At 45.4% G+C, this 18,913-nt stretch overlaps 1 protein-coding gene across 1 annotated transcript in view; it reads left to right on the top strand.

The window, feature by feature from the left end:
- Positions 1-18,582, top strand: part of LOC116357693 (contactin-associated protein-like 5) — a 71,936-nt gene extending 53,354 nt beyond the window's left edge. The window contains exons 16-24 of the mRNA XM_031805557.1: positions 72-242; positions 1,864-2,082; positions 4,501-4,740; positions 5,606-5,830; positions 5,913-6,046; positions 8,978-9,065; positions 11,549-11,749; positions 12,007-12,081; positions 17,178-18,582. Coding sequence (XP_031661417.1) covers positions 72-242; positions 1,864-2,082; positions 4,501-4,740; positions 5,606-5,830; positions 5,913-6,046; positions 8,978-9,065; positions 11,549-11,749; positions 12,007-12,081; positions 17,178-17,419 — 1,595 coding nt within the window. The 3' untranslated portion in view covers positions 17,420-18,582. The remainder of the gene's footprint in view (positions 1-71; positions 243-1,863; positions 2,083-4,500; positions 4,741-5,605; positions 5,831-5,912; positions 6,047-8,977; positions 9,066-11,548; positions 11,750-12,006; positions 12,082-17,177) is intronic.
- The last annotated feature ends 331 nt before the right edge of the window (positions 18,583-18,913 follow it).

Genomic DNA, 18,913 nt, shown 5'->3' with positions numbered 1-18,913 from the left:
TCCAGGCAAAATGCTGAGTAACTATTGACTGTGTTCAAACTTAAAAAATACGTGTATTTCCTGTTTTCTAGAGTCTGTGTGGAATGCAGCGTCCTTCTACCAGGAGTCATCCTACCTGCACTTCCCCACCCTCCGGGCAGAGCTCAGCGCTGACATCTCCTTCTACTTCAAGACCAGCGCTCCCTCAGGAGTCTTCCTGGAGAACGTGGGCCTCAAGGACTTCATCAGAGTGGAGCTCAGCTGTGAGTTTGTTAGCCATACTCTCACGCACACACGCACGCACACACACACACACACGCACACACACACACACACACACACACACACACACACCAGGATCCATTTGGAGGAGGCCAGTGGTTTGAAATCCTAAATCTTCTGTTTTCTGATGAAAGCACTTCCCAGCTACAGTAGCCTACACTTCCCAGCTACAGTAGCCTACACTTCCCAGCTACAGTAGCCTACACTTCCCAGCTACAGTAGCCTACACCACCCAGCTACAGTAGCCTACATTTCCCAGCTACAGTAGCCTATATTTCCCAGCTACAGTAGCCTACATTTCCCAGCTACAGTAGCCTACACTTCCCAGCTACAGTAGCCTACACTTCCCAGCTACAGTAGCCTACATTTGACATGCAGTTAGAAAGACCTCCTGACCTGCGCTGCATAATGTAATACTAATGACACACGCAGTGCTCTGTTATCAATATGTCACTCCTGACCTGCGCTGCATAATGTAATACTAATGACACACGCAGTGCTCTGTTATCAATATGTCACTCCTGACCTGCGCTGCATAATGTAATACTAATGACACACGCAGTGCTCTGTTATCAATATGTCACTCCTGACCTGCGCTGCATAATGTAATACTAATGACACACGCAGTGCTCTGTTATCAATATGTCACTCCTGACCTGCGCTGCATAATGTAATACTAATGACACACGCAGTGCTCTGTTATCAATATGTCACTCCTGACCTGCGCTGCATAATGTAATACTAATGACACACACAGTGCTCTGTTATCAATATGTCACTCCTGACCTGCGCTGCATAATGTAATACTAATGACACACGCAGTGCTCTGTTATCAATATGTCACTCCTGACCTGCGCTGCATAATGTAATACTAATGACACACGCAGTGCTCTGTTATCAATATGTCACTCCTGACCTGCGCTGCATAATGTAATACTAATGACACACACAGTGCTCTGTTATCAATATGTCACTCCTGACCTGCGCTGCATAATGTAATACTAATGACACACGCAGTGCTCTGTTATCAAGCTGTCAAGCCTCTAATAACATTTTCCTTGGCAGCCATGTAAACAGCGGCTGTTGAAGAAAATAATGATCAAACTACATTGTGAATGTACTGGCTAGCACCGTCTTGAGTTCAAAATGAGTCTGTAAAAGCTTCTCTTGAAGTCTTTCGTAATATTCCATTTGGAGCTCTGAAATAAGTGCATATATATATATATATATATATATATATATATATATATATGCATATATAATATGACTGTAAGGTACTGTGGGTGGTTGGATGGATGGAGACGTAGGATGAGGTTGGGGGTGGAGGCTCACTCATTTTTTAAAATGTTATTTACATACAGGTGGATGCTATCTTTTCAATTATATTAATTTGTGTATTGCACCTATAGCCCCCGCCTTCCCCCAACAAGAAAATAACAAATTGTGTAAAGATTTGGTCACAAATAAAGCCTTTGAAGATCAATGCATCACATTTGTATCTCATCGACATAGAACGAAATGGTGTTCCATAGAAAAGAGGAGTCTCAGATTCACTACTGACCTGAATGACTGTCAGCTTGTGTCCCCGTTCTGTTCCCCCAGCTCCGGTCGCAGTGACGTTCTCCTTTGATGTGGGAAACGGGCCGGTGGTCCTGGCCATTAAGTCCCACGTACCCCTGAATGACAGGCAGTGGCACTATGTGAGGGCGGAGCGCAGCGTAAAGGAGGCCTCCCTGCAGGTGGACCAGCTACCCCTGCGCTTCCTGGAAGCTCCATCTGAGGGACACCTCCGCCTCCGGCTCAACAGCCAGCTGTTTGTGGGTAGGACCAGCCTCATAGTCTCAGTCTCAACAGCCAGCTGTGTGTTGGTAGGGCTGGCCTCATAGTCTCAGTCTCAACAGCCAGCTGTTTGTGGGTAGGACTAGCCTCATAGTCTCAGTCTCAACAGCCAGCTGTGTGTTGGTAGGGCTAGCCTCATAGTCTCAGCTCAAACAGCCAGCTGTGTGTTGGTAGAGCTGGCCTCATAGCCTCAGTCTCATCAGCCAGCTGTGTGTTGGTAGGGCTGTCCTCATAGTCACCGTCTCAACAGCCAGCTGTTTGTGGGTAGGGCTAGCCTGGCCTCATAGCCTTAGTTTCAGTCTCAACAGCCAGCTGTGTGTTGGTAGGGCTGGCCTCATAGTCTCAGTCTCATCAACCAGCTGTGTGTTAGTAGGGCTGGCCTCATAGTCTCAGTCTCATCAGCTAGCTGTGTGTTGGTAGGGCTGGCCACATAGTCTCAGTCTCATCAGCCAGCTGTGTGTTGGTAGGGCTGGCCTCATAGTCTCAGTCTCATCAGCCAGCTGTGTGTTGGTAGGTCTGGCCTCATAGTCTCAGTCTCATCAGCCAGCTGTGTGTTGGCAGGGCTGTCCTCATAGTCTGTCTCAACAGCCAGCTGTGTGTTGGTAGGGCTGGCCTCATAGTCTCAGTCTCATCAGCCAGCTGTGTGTTGGTAGGGCTGGTCTCACAGTCTCAGTCTCAACAGCCAGCTGTGTGTTGGTAGGGCTGGCCTCACAGTCCCAGTCTCATCAGCTAGCTGTGTGTTGGTAGGGCTGGCCTCACAGTCTCAGTCTCAACAGCAAGCTGTGTGTTGGTAGGGCTGGCCTCATAGTCTCAGTCTCATCAGCCAGCTGTGTGTTGGTAGGGCTGGCCTCATAGTCTCAGTCTCATCAGCCAGCTGTGTGTTGGTAGGGCTGGCCTCATAGTCTCAGTCTCAGTAGCCAGCTGTGTGTTGGTAGGGCTGGCCTCATAGTCTCAGTCTCAACAGCCAGCTGTGTGTTGGTAGGGCTGGCCTCACAGTCTCAACAGCCAGCTGTGTGTTGGTAGGGCTGGCCCTATAGTCTCAGTAGCCAGCTGTGTGTTGGTAGGGCTAGCCTCACAGTCTCAGAAGCCAGCTGTGTGTTGGTAGGGCTGGCCTCACAGTCTCAGTAGCCAGCTGTGTGTTGGTACGGCTGGCCTCACAGTCTCAGTCTCATCAGCTAGCATTGTGTTGGTAGGGCTGGCCTCACAGTCTCAGTCTCAACAGCCAGCTGTGTGTTGGTAGGGCTAGCCTCATAGTCTCAGTAGCCAGCTGTGTGTTGGTAGGGCTGGCCTCACAGTCTCAGTAGCCAGCTGTGTGTTGGTAGGGCTGGTCTCACAGTCTCAGTCTCAACAGCCAGCTGTGTGTTGGTAGGGCTGGCCTCACACTCTCAGTAGCCAGCTGTGTGTTGGTAGGGCCGGCCTCACAGTCTCAGTAGCCAGCTGTGTGTTGGTAGGGCTGGCCTCACATTCTCAGTAGCCAGCTGTGTGTTGGTAGGGCTGGCGCCACAGTCTCAGGCTCAACAGCCAGCTGTGTGTTGGTAGGGCTGGCCTCATAGCCTCAGTCTCATCAGCCAGCTGTGTGTTGGTAGGGCTGGCCACATAGTCTCAGTCCCATCAGCCAGCTGTGTGTTAGTAGGGCTGGCCTCATAGTCTCAGTCTCAGTAGCCAGCTGTGTGTTGGTAGGGCTGGCCTCATAGTCTCAACAGCCAGCTGTGTGTTGGTATGGCTGGCCTCACAGTCTCAGTAGCCAGCTGTGTGTTGGTACGGCTGGCCTCACAGTCTCAGTCTCATCAGCTAGCTGTGTGTTGGTAGGGCTGGCCTCACAGTCTCAGTCTCAACAGCCAGCTGTGTGTTGGTAGGGCTGGCCCTATAGTCTCAGTAGCCACCTGTGTGTTGGTAGCGCTGGCCTCACAGTCTCAGTAGCCAGCTGTGTGTTGGTAGGGCTGGCCTCATAATCTCAGTCTCAACAGCCAGCTGTGTGTTGGTAGGGCTGGCCTCACAGCCTCAACAGCCAGCTGTGTGTTGGTAGGGCTGGCCTCACAGTCTCAGTAGCCAGCTGTGTGTTGGTAGGGCTGGCCTCACAGTCTCAGTCTCATCAGCTAGCTGTGTGTTGGTAGGGCTGGCCTCACAGTCTCAGTCTAAACAGCCAGCTGTGTGTTGGTAGGGCTGGCCTCATAGTCTCAGTAGCCAGCTGTGTGTTGGTAGGGCTGGCCTCACAGTCTCCAGAACCCAGATCTGGTTGTAACATTTTAACAAGCATTATGAACTAGTTATAACCTGTCGTCCCTCCTCCTGGGGGAACAGCAGCTAGTACTCAGTAGAATGTGATGCGTTATATACTAATTGTGTTATAACACTTTAATAAACATATGAACTACTTATAACCTGTCGTCCCTCCTCCAGGGGGAACGGCGGCTAGGCAGAGGGGCTTCTTGGGTTGCATCAGAACTCTGACTATAAACGGTGTGACCTTTAACCTGGAGGAGCGGGCTAAGATGACCCCGGGGGTGAGCGCTGGCTGCCCCGGCCACTGCAGTGGCTCCAGCAGTCTCTGCCACAACAGCGGGAGGTGCATTGAGAAGAACAGCGGCTACGTCTGTGACTGCTCTCAGTCTGCCTATGGGGGGCCCTCCTGCAAGGAAGGTGTGAAACGCATAGTAACTCCATCACAGAGGTTAAGGGGTTGATTTAGCTGTAATGTTGTTTCATCTATTCATTCTGATGCTGAATCTATGATTCTAACCTTTAACTTCAAGTCTACATACAAAACATGCACTTGCAGTTTGTATAGTATCATTTCTAACAGCTGGGTGAAAAGTTCCCTCGCCAAGTGCAATCTGCTGCAGTCAGGAGAAGTTGATTAACATAGAGCTGTGTCACGACAGCCCTTTTACAGAAATCTAACATCGCTCAGAGGTGATGAAAACCTTGAATATTTAGTGTTTTCAAGTGAAATATTCGATGCCAGCAAAAATCTTAGGCCAAAGATCTTATCAAGATCTTATCCTCAGTCCTAATGTTCACTTGCTCTTGAAGTATTGAAGTAGAGGTGTTGAGATCAGTGGCAGAGTGCAGATTGGAGTCCATCTGAAGAAGAGATCAAAGAGGGATGAGATGAGATGACAGATCCTTCCTCCTCCGCTGTCTTTGGTCTGTCTCTGCTCTCACATTCACACTAATCTAGGCCTCCATTATCATGGAGCAGACAAGCCTGAAATATTCCACTGGTCTGAAATACAATAGTCTCACTTTGATCCAATCCCACTACCGTAGCATCTGGAACACAGAACTTACACAATATTGTTATTTTTTAAAAGGTTTTTCTTTTTACTTTTAGATGGCCATAAACATATTAGCAGAATGGCAGATGCTATTTAAGTTGCTGCCTCTGGGGTAGTTACTATAGCATGATGGCTAGCAACAAGTAAGAGAGGACCATATTGTGCTGGACTGTCACCCATGATAAAATACATTACCTAACCCATGCTCTCTCTGCCTGTCCCTACAGAGGTGTCTGTGTCGTTTAACAGAGAGTCGTCGGTGACCTACACCTTCCAGGAGCCTTTCTCTGTGATACAGAATAGGAGCTTCCAGGCCTCCAGTGTCTACAGAGGGAACAGCAGGGCCAGAGAGAACATGGCTTTCATCTTCATGACCACACAGAGCCCTGCCATGCTGCTCACTGTCAGCACCTTCAGCCAGCAGTACATAGCAGTCATCCTGGCACGCAACGGTAGGGACACGTCTAGGATTATCAAGGTAGGCTTCAACCCTTTGAATTCACGGTTTAACCCAGCTTGTGTTGTGGTCTACAGGGAGTATCCAGATCTGGTACCATCTCCATGTGGACAGGAGGCCAGATGTGTTCACTCCCAGACCCTCCAGCCTGGCAGACGGACACCTCCACCGTATCAGAATCCACCGTGAGGGAAAAGACGTCTACCTACAGGTGAACAATGGATAAATATGGGATTTTTACAACAAATGGGATTCCTACATTTGATGTATGAAATAGAAATGTAGGAACAGGAGAGGGGTGAGGAGCAGGAGCAGGGGAGAGAGAATAGGGTGAGGAGCAGGGGAGAGAGAAGAGGGTGAGGAGCAGGGGAGAGAGAATAGGGTGAGGAGCAGGGGAGACAGAATAGAGTGAGGAGCAGGGGAGAGAGAAGAGGGTGAGGAGCAGGGGAGAGAGAATAGGGTGAGGAGCAGGGGAGACAGAATAGGGTGAGGAGCAGGGGAGACAGAATAGGGTGAGGAGCAGGGGAGAGAGAAGAGGGTGAGGAGCAGGGGAGAGAGAATAGGGTGAGGAGCAGGGGAGAGTGAATAGGGTGAGGAGCAGGGGAGAGAGAAGAGGGTGAGGAGCAGGGGAGACAGAATAGGGTGAGGAGCAGGGGAGAGAGAAGAGGGTGAGGAGCAGGGGAGAGAGAATAGGGTGAGGAGCAGGGGAGACAGAATAGAGTGAGGAGCAGGGGAGAGAGAAGAGGGTGAGGAGCAGGGGAGAGAGAATAGGGTGAGGAGCAGGGGAGACAGAATAGGGTGAGGAGCAGGGGAGACAGAATAGGGTGAGGAGCAGGGGAGAGAGAAGAGGGTGAGGAGCAGGGGAGAGAGAATAGGGTGAGGAGCAGGGGAGAGTGAATAGGGTGAGGAGCAGGGGAGAGAGAAGAGGGTGAGGAGCAGGGGAGACAGAATAGGGTGAGGAGCAGGGGAGAGAGAATAGGGTGAGGAGCAGGGGAGACAGAATAGGGTGAGGAGCAGGGGAGAGAGAATAGGGTGGAGCAGGGGAGAGAGAATAGGGTGAGAAGCAGGGGAGAGTGAAGATTGTGAGGAGCAGGGGAGAGAGAATAGGGTGAGGAGCAGAGAGTGAGGAGCAGGGGAGAGAGAATAGGGTGAGGAACAGTAGAGATTGAGGAGGGTGAGGAGCAGGGGAGAGAGAAGAGGGTGAGGAGTAGGGCGGTGAAGAGGGTGAAGAGCAGGAGGGTGCGGAGTAGGGGGTGAGGAGGGTGAGGATTAGGGGGTGAAGAGGGTGAGGAGTAGGGGGTGAAGAGGGTGAGGAGTAGGGCGGTGAAGAGGGTGAGGAGGGGGGGGTGAAGTGGGTGAGGAGTGGGGGGTGAAGAGGGTGAGGACCAGGAGGGTGAGGAGTAGGGGGTGAAGAGGGTGAGGAGTAGGGGGTGAAGAGGGTGAGGAGCAGGGCGGTGAAAAGGGTGAGGAGCAGGAGGGTGAGGAGCAGGATGGTGAGGAGTAGGGATTGAAGAGGGTGAGGAGTAGGGGGTGAAGAGGGTGAGCAGCAGGGCAGTGAAGAGGGTGAGGAGCAGGGCAGTGAAAAGGGTGAGGAGCAGGAGGGTGAGGAGCAGGGGGTGAAGAGGGTGAGGAGTAGGGGGTGAAGAGGGTGAGGAGTAGGGGGTGAAGAGGGTGAGGAGTAGGGGAGACAGAAGAGGGTGAGGAGCAGGGGAGACAGAATAGGGTGAGGAGCAGGGGAGAGAGAAGAGGGTGAGGAGCAGGGGAGACAGAATAGGGTGAGGAGCAGGGGAGAGAGAATAGGGTGAGGAGCAGGTGAGAGAGAATAGGGTGAGGAGCAGGGGAGACAGAATAGGGTGAGGAGCAGGGGAGAGAGAATAGGGTGGAGCAGGGGAGAGAGAATAGGGTGAGAAGCAGGGGAGAGTGAAGATTGTGAGGAGCAGGGGAGAGAGAATAGGGTGAGGAGCAGAGAGTGAGGAGCAGGGGAGAGAGAATAGGGTGAGGAGCAGGGGAGACAGAATAGGGTGAGGAGCAGGGGAGAGAGAAGAGGGTGAGGAGCAGGGGAGACAGAATAGGGTGAGGAGCAGGGGAGAGAGAAGAGGGTGAGGAGCAGGGGAGAGAGAATAGGGTGAGGAGCAGGGGAGAGTGAATAGGGTGAGGAGCAGGGGAGAGAGAAGAGGGTGAGGAGCAGGGGAGACAGAATAGGGTGAGGAGCAGGGGAGAGAGAATAGGGTGAGGAGCAGGGGAGAGAGAATAGGGTGAGGAGCAGGGGAGACAGAATAGGGTGAGGAGCAGGGGAGAGAGAATAGGGTGGAGCAGGGGAGAGAGAATAGGGTGAGAAGCAGGGGAGAGTGAAGATTGTGAGGAGCAGGGGAGAGAGAATAGGGTGAGGAGCAGAGAGTGAGGAGCAGGGGAGAGAGAATAGGGTGAGGAACAGTAGAGATTGAGGAGGGTGAGGAGCAGGGGAGAGAGAAGAGGGTGAGGAGTAGGGCGGTGAAGAGGGTGAAGAGCAGGAGGGTGCGGAGTAGGGGGTGAGGAGGGTGAGGATTAGGGGGTGAAGAGGGTGAGGAGTAGGGGGTGAAGAGGGTGAGGAGTAGGGCGGTGAAGAGGGTGAGGAGGGGGGGGTGAAGTGGGTGAGGAGTGGGGGGTGAAGAGGGTGAGGACCAGGAGGGTGAGGAGTAGGGGGTGAAGAGGGTGAGGAGTAGGGGGTGAAGAGGGTGAGGAGCAGGGCGGTGAAAAGGGTGAGGAGCAGGAGGGTGAGGAGCAGGATGGTGAGGAGTAGGGATTGAAGAGGGTGAGGAGTAGGGGGTGAAGAGGGTGAGCAGCAGGGCAGTGAAGAGGGTGAGGAGCAGGGCAGTGAAAAGGGTGAGGAGCAGGAGGGTGAGGAGCAGGGGGTGAAGAGGGTGAGGAGTAGGGGGTGAAGAGGGTGAGGAGTAGGGGGTGAAGAGGGTGAGGAGTAGGGCAGTGAAGAGGGTGAGGAGCAGGGCGGTGAAAAGGGTGAGGAGCAGGAGGGTGAGGAGCAGGGGGTGAAGAGGGTGAGGAGCAGGAGGGTTGAGGAGCAGGAGGTTGAGGAGCAGGAGGTTGAGGAGCAGGAGGGTTGTGTGTGTTCTTCACACCTCCATGTCCTTTTTTCCCTATCCACTAGATTGACAAGGACATGAACCTAAAGTACAGCCTGTCATCAGACACAGAGTTCATCTCCATCAAATCACTGACCTTGGGGAAGGTCACAGGTGAGCCCACCAGAGAAATTAGGACGTGTTTGTTGAGGTAGTTTGAAATAATTAAATGACTGGAGGCTACAGTCATGGTTTTTACTGTAAATGAACAGCCTACCACAGTGCAGGGCTTAGAAGAATCAGTCTTTGCAATTAAGGCAAAGCTTGTAAGCTGGAAGAGCTAGACGAGTCATGTCTGTGATATAACTTGATATAGACAATCTAAGCACTAGATTTGGTCAAATAATCACTTCTCGCATCTGATATAGATTTGACAGGTTGATTCGGGGGGTTGTCAGCCACCCCACCAGGACATTGTATCTGTCTAATAATCTGTTTCACATATTGCACGCATCACAAATCTTGGGAGTATTGTACTCAAGCTTATCACTTCAAACATTAGTCAGGAGATAAATGGAACTGTTAAGTAAACCAAGCGTAATTTGTCTAACACAGAGATTCACAATAGTTTAGGGAACGAGTAAATCTATGCTAATTGACAACATCATTTGCATTTCAAAACAAATGTATTCATTTTATCATTAAGATACTGGGGATCTCCTATGGGATGAGGATGCATATATGTACGAATAGATGCTGTCTATACCTGTACATTATTTTGAGAAGAACACTGTTTTAAGACATTGATCGTTGACGATGTATTAGATATTTAGAAGGATTGAATCAAAAATACTAAACATAGGCAGGCCTAAGCATCAATCATTTTAAATTATTTCCAATTTTTCATCAAACTCATGAAGTCATGAAAGTAAAGTTAAACACATACAATCTAAACCACATTATGTAAATCTGGGTTATTGTATACAGGACAAAACATCCATTCCCTCTAGAGTATGCCTGTTCTATCTTTCACACATACTGTATTCATATGACTCCAGCACAGCACAACAGCATCCACTACTTACAACGTGTTTTCTGCAGGATGAAAGGAAACACATTCTTGGCTGGGTTATGTCTCCTAGGGATCTATTAAGTCAAAAGGAATGCTGCAGCACCACAAACAAAGACCAATGATGAACATGGTGGCGATGATCATCGTTAAACTTTTTTGGGGTCAATTACACTACTTCCTGTACAGTAAATTGCCCCCTATGGGAAGTATGGTAATTATAGATTTCAAACCAATTAGATACAATATTACTTTAAAGGGAAGAAGCTGTTGAATGTTGACCCTCGTGGTCTGATTGGCTCCATTATATTTAAATATCTAATATCTTTAGACAAATTACAAGCACACACTGATCTCTCTTGTATCTTATGCCCATCTACTCTTGTCCTTAACACAAATCAAAATAGCAAATTGCTTTCAGAGCTCATATCTCTGATTTAATGATATTCAAGTGCTCTAAGCAGCCAGCATCCTATCTACATATTTGGCAGTTGTTATGATTAATTTACTGCAAATGCTGAGAAATCTTTAAATTAATTTATTGTCCTCGACTAACCTGTACCCCCAGCACATTGACTCGGTACCCCCAGCACATTGACTCGGTACCCCCAGCACATTGACTCGGTACCCCCAGCACATTGACTCGGTACCCCCAGCACATTGACTCGGTACCCCCAGCACATTGACTCGGTACCCCCAGCACATTGACTCGGTACCCCCAGCACATTGACTCGGTACCCCCAGCACATTGACTCGGTACCCCCAGCACATTGACTCGGTACCCCCTGTACATTGACTCGGTACCCCCTGCACATTGACTCGGTACCCCCTGCACATTGACTCGGTACCCCCAGCACATTGACTCGGTACCCCCAGCACATTGACTCGGTACCCCCAGCACATTGACTCGGTACCCCCTGCCCATTGACTCGGTACCCCCAGCACATTGACTCGGTACCCCCAGCACATTGACTCGGTACCCCCAGCACATTGACTCGGTACCTGACTCGGTACCCCCAGCACATTGACTCGGTACCCCCAGCACATTGACTCGGTACCCCCAGCACATTGACTCGGTACCCCCAGCACATTGACTCGGTACCCCCAGCACATTGACTCGGTACCCCCAGCACATTGACTCGGTACCCCCAGCACATTGACTCGTTATTGTTTTTTTTACTTTAGTTTATTTAGTAAATATTTTCTTAACTTATTTTTATTAAAACTGTACTGTTGGAATACATGTTGTATTCAGCACATGTGAACAAATAAACTTTGGATTTGATTTTAGTGGAGCTCTAATTGGATTTGTAGAGAGTTCATATGTATTTACAGACTGTCTCATTGAACACAACAAGCAGGGACAATTGACATACAGTCTCAAGAGGGGCTGTTCAGTGGTTCATGCTATCTCACATTGACAAAGAGAGAGATTGCTTTGAGGGATGCTATCCAACATGTGCATTAGTCAAGGTGAGATACTGATGTCGTTGTGGTTGTCGGTGGACGTTGGATTGCTTTATTACCATTCTGATTAATCAGGTAAATCTGTGAGTTTGATTAGTACCTTCCCTTGTTGTTTACATAGTTGACACTATGGATGAGGAAGTGATGCAGGCAGGATCTAAGGGCTTCATTGGCTGCCTGTCCTCAGTCCAGTTCAATCACATGGCTCCACTGAAGGCAGCGCTACTGAAACGTGCCAGCTCATTGGTCAGGGTACGGGGTCACTTGGTGGAGTCTAACTGTGGTGCGCTGGCTGACTCAACAATATTTCACTCTCAATCAGGTGAGGAATGTAGAATGTATTCAGATTATACTGTATTTCTGTGGACGATGTCGTCTAACATTTTAATATTGTACACTGTCAACACCGAAGCCGGGATAGAGTTTTCAGTCTACAGATTCTTCCATTGTCACCATGACGGTTCCCAAGGGAACGTTGCTCATTGTTTTATGTCGGTCCCCTGTCCTCAAACAAATGACAGATCAATGATGTAATACATTCCTCATGATGTCACCGCACTCTCTTCCCTCTCCCGGTAGATCATTCAGAGACAGTCGGCAGAGGCAGGGGGCCATTAAGGAACGCTTCACAAAGCAACTATGCGGTAATTGGAGGTGAGATTTCCAATTCAGAGTTGTTAAAGTGCTCAATTGCCAAAGTCAGTGTCCTGTGAAATGAGCCCCGGCTATCTCTGCCTCTTGCTCTATCCTCAGACGTTTTCTTGGAATAATGTGTGTCTGTCAAGACAGGATAACATGCCACAATTTAGACATTTCCAGCACTGGAGAGACTTCCAAAGTAATTACCCAGAAGGGCTGTTATTTGCACTGTAAAGTAAGTCTAGGTCCAAAAGGGTCATTAACAGCGTCTACCCCCAAGCCATAAGACTGCTGAACAGTTAATCAAATGGCTACTCAGACTATTTACATTGACACCCCTTTGTTTTTACACTGCTGCTACTCTCTGTTCCTTATCTATGCATAGTCACTTTACAAATGACCTTGACTACCCTGTACCCCTGCACATTAACTCAGTACCGGTACCCCCTTTATATATCCTCGTTATTGGTATGTATATATCTTACTTTATTTATTAATTTTTTACTTTAGTTTATTTTGTAAATATTTTCTTAACTCTTTCTTGAACTGCATTGTTGGTTATGGGCTTGTAAGTAATCTTTTCACGGGTAAAGTCTACTACACCTGTTGTATTCGGCGCATGTGACAAATACAATTTGATTTGATTTAAAAGGTCTTATGAATTTACTTTAAGTCAGATATGTTTGTAGATAATGAAGCTAATGGATAAAAAAAAGGGGAAAATGAAGACCTAATACAATTCCTAATTAAATTTGGGAACGCTTTATTTGACACCTAGTGTCATAATATGTCATAACCTGTCGTAATATGGTCATGACACATATTTAGACCTGTTGTGACATATACTGCATTATTTTATGGCTGGTTATGCCACCTACATAAGAGTGTCAAAACCTACCACACAAGGCAAAACAATCCATTACACCATCGTCTACATGTAAACAGTATGTTTATCTTATAGAACTTTTTCTGTTATTGACCATATTAAGTTATCATTGTAATTGCGCACACATTGATGTCAGACATGCACATACCCCAATGCTCTGTTGCTGATGACTGGGATGAATGCAGGAGCAGATTTCAGGAGCAGGACAAGACACCCTCTTTGTGACTGATGACTGACATTAGAGTGTGTACATGATGGGTCCATCTGGCTTATATGATTATGATGGTCATAGTGCTTCATGATAGTGTCATAAAGTGTGTTTTCTACAAGTTTTTCAAAATACAATGAAAAAAAACATGACTGTAAAGAATGAATTACAACATCAAGGATTTAACTCCTAAATTGTATTTTTTATTCAAATCTGTTTTGTTTCCTGTGAAGAAGTTTCCTTTCATTTGAAAGTTTGTTTCTGCAGCCTCCCTCAAGGTCTTCACCTCCACTCCTGGATGCAGTAGATGCAATACTTTCTCTGAAAAATATAAGTAAAGACAGAAATCAGAATAGAGTATGCTACAATGCAGTGACACCACTAAAGAAAGCTGCAAACTAAAACGTTATACCAAATATATTATGGCAATAGCAAACACTTTCACACATTATCAAATACATTACAATCCAGTTTCCTCAATGTTTTCATAACATAGCTAAAGCTAGCTGTCAACTATTCATGTAGCTAGCTAGCTAGCAGTTAGCTACCATCTAGTTAAGTGGTCACCAATGGGTTGATCACGATTGACTGGTTGAGCTCCAAGGCAATTCCTTGTCGATTGCCAAACATTTCTGTGAAAACCCAAAGATAAGCCGTGCGTTCCTATTTCTTTAATTTGTGTCGTGCCGGGTATAAAACGTGTTCCCGTTTTGAACCATCTCATATGTCTCAAGGCACAAACTCAGCCTTCCCGTTGGGGAGCAATTCAAGTGGACTATAGGCCTTCCACTGGCCAATTGGATGGCTCAGATTATTGTGTCTGCAGTAACGTAGCAGGCTTAAAAAGAAAGCTACAGAGATTGTGAGATTAGAGAGAGACTGTCAACAATTACAACAAAGAGCTGCTGTTTTTATGAGTGAGTTCATGTTTACGTTTTTATTCAGCACTGTCAACACTTTCTATTCAACACTTTTATACTCCATACAAATCTACCTTCACACTACTTCCACTTGCACTACAACAAGCATTGCAGCTGCAATGAATTAGTTGGAAAGTGTATCGATGAGCTTGTGTTATTTTTAGCAGCTTTGGTATTTTTTTTTTAATTGAGGAATATTTCATTTTCTCTGATCATAGGAGAAACAACATGAATTTGTGCATGAAGCAGAAATAATACAGTAATAATACAGTAATAATACAGTAATAGTACAGTAATAATACAGTAATAATACAGTAATAATACAGTAATAGTACAGTAATAATACAGTAATAATACAGTAATAATACAGTAATAGTACAGTAATAGTACAGTAATAATACAGTAATAATACAGTAATAATACAGTAATAGTACAGTAATAGTACAGTAATAGTACAGTAATAATACAGTAATAATACAGTAATAATACAGTAATAATACAGTAATAGTACAGTAATAGTACAGTAATAGTACAGTAATAGTACAGTAATAATACAGTAATAATACAGTAATAGTACAGTAATAATACAGTAATAATACAGTAATAATACAGTAATAATACAGTAATAGTACAGTAATAGTACAGTAATAGTACAGTAATAGTACAGTAATAATACAGTAATAATACAGTAATAGTACAGTAATAGTACAGTAATAGTACAGTAATAGTACAGTAATAGTACAGTAATAGTACAGTAATAATACAGTACAACTCTAGTTTTGTTAACAGCTGGAAGATGGTGTCCCTATTTGGTCATTGAGGAAAGGGAGAGCAAAGGGTGTTGAGAGGCGGACCCTGCTGGCTTCTTCCTCCACTGAGACTGACCATCAGATAAAGGCTCCATCAGCGCGTAAATGTATGCTCACCTAGGGCTGTGGTGGTCGTGCAAATAACTGTGGTAATTGACAATTAATTAACGTCAACATAAACAATTTGACATGCACTTGATAATATTCCCACCCATCAAGATTCATTTGTATTTATAATGGCCCACAAAAAAACATAATCCGTAGCCTGCAATCGAATAGGGATGTTACGTGTGGTTACCTCTTTAATATGTAAGCATAGGCAGTGTGTCCATAATGCTAGGGGAAGCTGAACTTTTGCTAATGTAAATTCAGTTAAATTGCCAAAATTATATAGCCTAATTAGCTTTCTCCTGTCTATACAGAAATAAATACAATTGTTAAAAAATTGGCTACTAAAGCATGATTTGGCCACGGAGGATCATTAGATTCTTCTTTGTTTTATTAAATCGTATTGCCTACAGTCAGAAGGAAAGACGGTGCACGCAATCTGGGGAGATTACTGTGTTGCGACTGTCTGTGAAAAGACAAGCCAGGCATATTGAAATATTTCAAAATACAATCTCAGGGAAACCTAGTTTGGAAATCAAATGGTTATTGCTGTAAAGAGAGGAAAATGAAAACCTAATCTTTCTGTTATCAAAATCTTATTTGCACCAGCAGAGAGCATTGGCAATATCTCCGCTGAGTGTGCCACTGTGCATATTCACTACTTATCATTATTGGGTCAGTGCTACTTAAAAGTTTGTTGTTTGACAATAATTTCCTCCTCCAGTTTAGATGGACGTCATATTATATTTGTGTCTCCCCTTCTCGTAGGCCTATTATATGGACAGGGCTCTTTTTATTGATCTGCTTGTCAGTGTCAGCAGAGTAGGCTTCCCTGTAATGTGTCATATTAAAAACGATTCTGCTAATGTCTCCAGTCATATAAATGTTGTGGTACTCCATGAAATGCAAATAAAGAAGAAACATATCTGTGTCACGATCGTTAGAATAACTGGACCAAAGCTCAGCGTGATCTGGGTTCCACATCTTTTTATTACTAGGTGAAACTTACAGCAAAACAAAACAATAAATAACAAAACGAAACGTGAAGCTGCTATAGTGCTCACAGGCAACTATACAATGTCAAGATCCCACAATGGGGAAATGGCTGCCTAAAGCTGCCTCTGATTGGGAACCATACCAGGCCAACATAGAAATATAATGACCTAGATGACCCACCCTCGTCACACCTCAACCTAACCAACATAGAGAATAAAAGCTCTCTATGGTCAGGGCGTGACAATCTGATACATAGCCTAGGCCTACTCTACGCTACAATGCCTCCTCCATGCTTTTTTTGCGAACAGTGATTGATTTAGATTATTAGCCTAAATTATGACTATGCAATCTACTCATCACATTACGAATAGTAGACTATCTTACATAAGTCTGCAAATGCGATGATGCATACATTGCTTTATTATCAAGGTAAAAAAATGTTTTGTTTTGTCCTGCTCCGATATTCATCCCCGTCAACACAGCACTGGGCTAGGCACATGTTTGACATCAGTGTGTGCACAATAAAATGGCCCGTTTTGAGAAATGTTACATAACATATTATTTATAAGTAGAATGGAATGGTTTTCCTCGTGTGGTAGGATTTGTGGGCTTTGACACTCTTATGTAGGTGTCATAAGCAGCCATAAAATATTGCAATATGTCACAACATGTCTAAATGTGTGTCATGACCATATCATGACAGCGTTATGACAGATTGTCAGCTCTTATGAAATATTATGACATGGTTATGACCGTGTCAACGTGTTCTGACACTAGGTGCCAAATAAAGTGTTACCGTAAATTCTTGAAGTGTAAGAATCATATTTGGCAAGGGATTTTAAGTTTTAGCTCACAATTATCTCAGTGCCAGTTAAATTAATATGAAATGTACTTTTTCTGAGTCTAAACAGCTAAATTAATAAATACTTAATATATAATATAGAAATCTGTCAAATCCTCACAACTGAAAGAACTTCCTCTGTAGTCCACTAAAGAACTTCCTCTGTAGTCCACTAAAGAACGTATTATATAGTCCACTAAAGAACTTATATAGTCCACTAAAGAACTTATTCTGTAGTCCACTAAAGAACTTATTCTGTAGTCCACTAAAGAACTTCCTCTGTAGTTCACTAAAGAACTTCCTCTGTAGTCCAATAAAGATGGCTGCCCTTGCTCCCCCGCAGGTGTGGTGTCAGCAGTAGTCTTCATCACTCTGTGTGTAGTGGTGGTGATGACCCGTTTCCTGTACCAGCACCGGCAGGCCCAGAGAGACGCCAGCATCAAGGAGAAGGAGCACCGGACTAACCTGGAAACAGCCTACCGGAGAGAAGCAGCCTACCAGGCAGAACCAGCCTACCGGACAGAGTTCCACCTCCATGACAGTCATAGCTCCACCCTCAATGACAACAGGGAGTACTACATCTGAACACCTGTGTCCCAGTCCCCTGGTCATCAGGGAAGGCCTCTCCTCTGAAAGTGGATTGGGAGGTGGAGATGTCACTGCAGAATTCCGGACAAGAAAATGGCCAGGAGTCCGAGCCCAGAACCCTTCTCCAGGGATTCTGCTTGGGAATTTGCCCACTGTCTGATTATTACAAAACATGTATGTAGTGGACTACACGTTTAGCAGGTGTTTAGGGCTGTAGGTGTATCATGTGGTCAGTAAAACTGTCAGACTATATGGAGCGAATATGCAGGTGTGTTTTCGGAACAATCTCTCAACCAGCAGAGGAAAGGACCGAGACAAAGAAGGAAAGGAACCATGAGAACATTGAATGTCACCTGTCACACCGTCTGAATGTGTCGTACAAACTCCTGAGGACATCATTCTTCTTGTGACCCCCAATATTCTTCAAGATTTTCCACATCGTTCTGTGGAACGTCCTAAATGACATCTGAAAGATGTAGGTCAAGCATGTAAGTGAACCGTGAACTCTGCCGTGTGGCAATGACCAAACATTGAAATGAGAGAATGGAAGAATGAAGGACTTTACTGCCTTCTGTTAGAGTGCCTCTTCATGTTGTTTTAACCTCCTTTTTTCTAAACCCTTTAGATCTTTGTTTAAATTAAGTAGTGTTCATTTGGGTTTCCTTTATGTGCTAAGGGAATCATAGATCTGAACATGAACCACCTGTACTGTAATCATCATCTGTTCAAGTCTATAACAAATGGATGGTGTAATTTGGTGTATTACACAATGCTGTAATTTATCTAAGTAATGTTTCAAAGATGGATAATGCTCAAAGGTGAAACATTTTCCTGTAAAGTAGAAAGATGAGTTTGTTCCGCCAGGTAAAGTCACTGATGTATATGTTTCACACAACAACAACAACAAGACTAAACATAACAGCCTGATAGGACCAGATCCTATCCTTTAGAGAAATGCCTGTGACTGGAATTTACCTTAACACATCTGCCATTTTAATCAATGTATGGTTGTGATAAAGTTCAAGTCACAAAGGTGTGTATGTATGAAGAGAGGATCTCTAATCAGGTTTTTCTGATTATAACAATATTTGACATTTATTTACCTTTAACTTATTTATGTTGTGTATAGTTGCAGTTGTACATATATATTGTATAGATGTATATTTATTAATAAATGGAAGACTTTATTAATTATATGTTGTAACGTGGCTTATTCCCATTCCTTGTAATAGTTCAGTTGACTGTGATGTCAATTAAAATTCTGAGCTTTGCAAGTCAATCTGATCTTCCCGAAATATAGTAACTTACATTTAAAATGTGTCGATTGTAAAAAATCAATGTCCAATGCATGATTTAAAATGCCCTGTGTCCTCATCTAAACTCTCGTGATCCATCAGGCAAATTGACATGCTCAATAGAGGTATGATACAGTCAGTTGGAAATAGAACAATACAATGAGTCATCTTAAATGTCACTGTGGATGTAAAAGAA

This window comes from Oncorhynchus kisutch, linkage group LG26 (genome assembly GCF_002021735.2).
Source record: "Oncorhynchus kisutch isolate 150728-3 linkage group LG26, Okis_V2, whole genome shotgun sequence".
Lineage (NCBI taxonomy): Eukaryota > Metazoa > Chordata > Actinopteri > Salmoniformes > Salmonidae > Oncorhynchus > Oncorhynchus kisutch.
The sequence above is the reverse complement of the archived record's forward strand: the minus strand, read 5'-3'. Positions and strand labels throughout refer to the sequence as shown.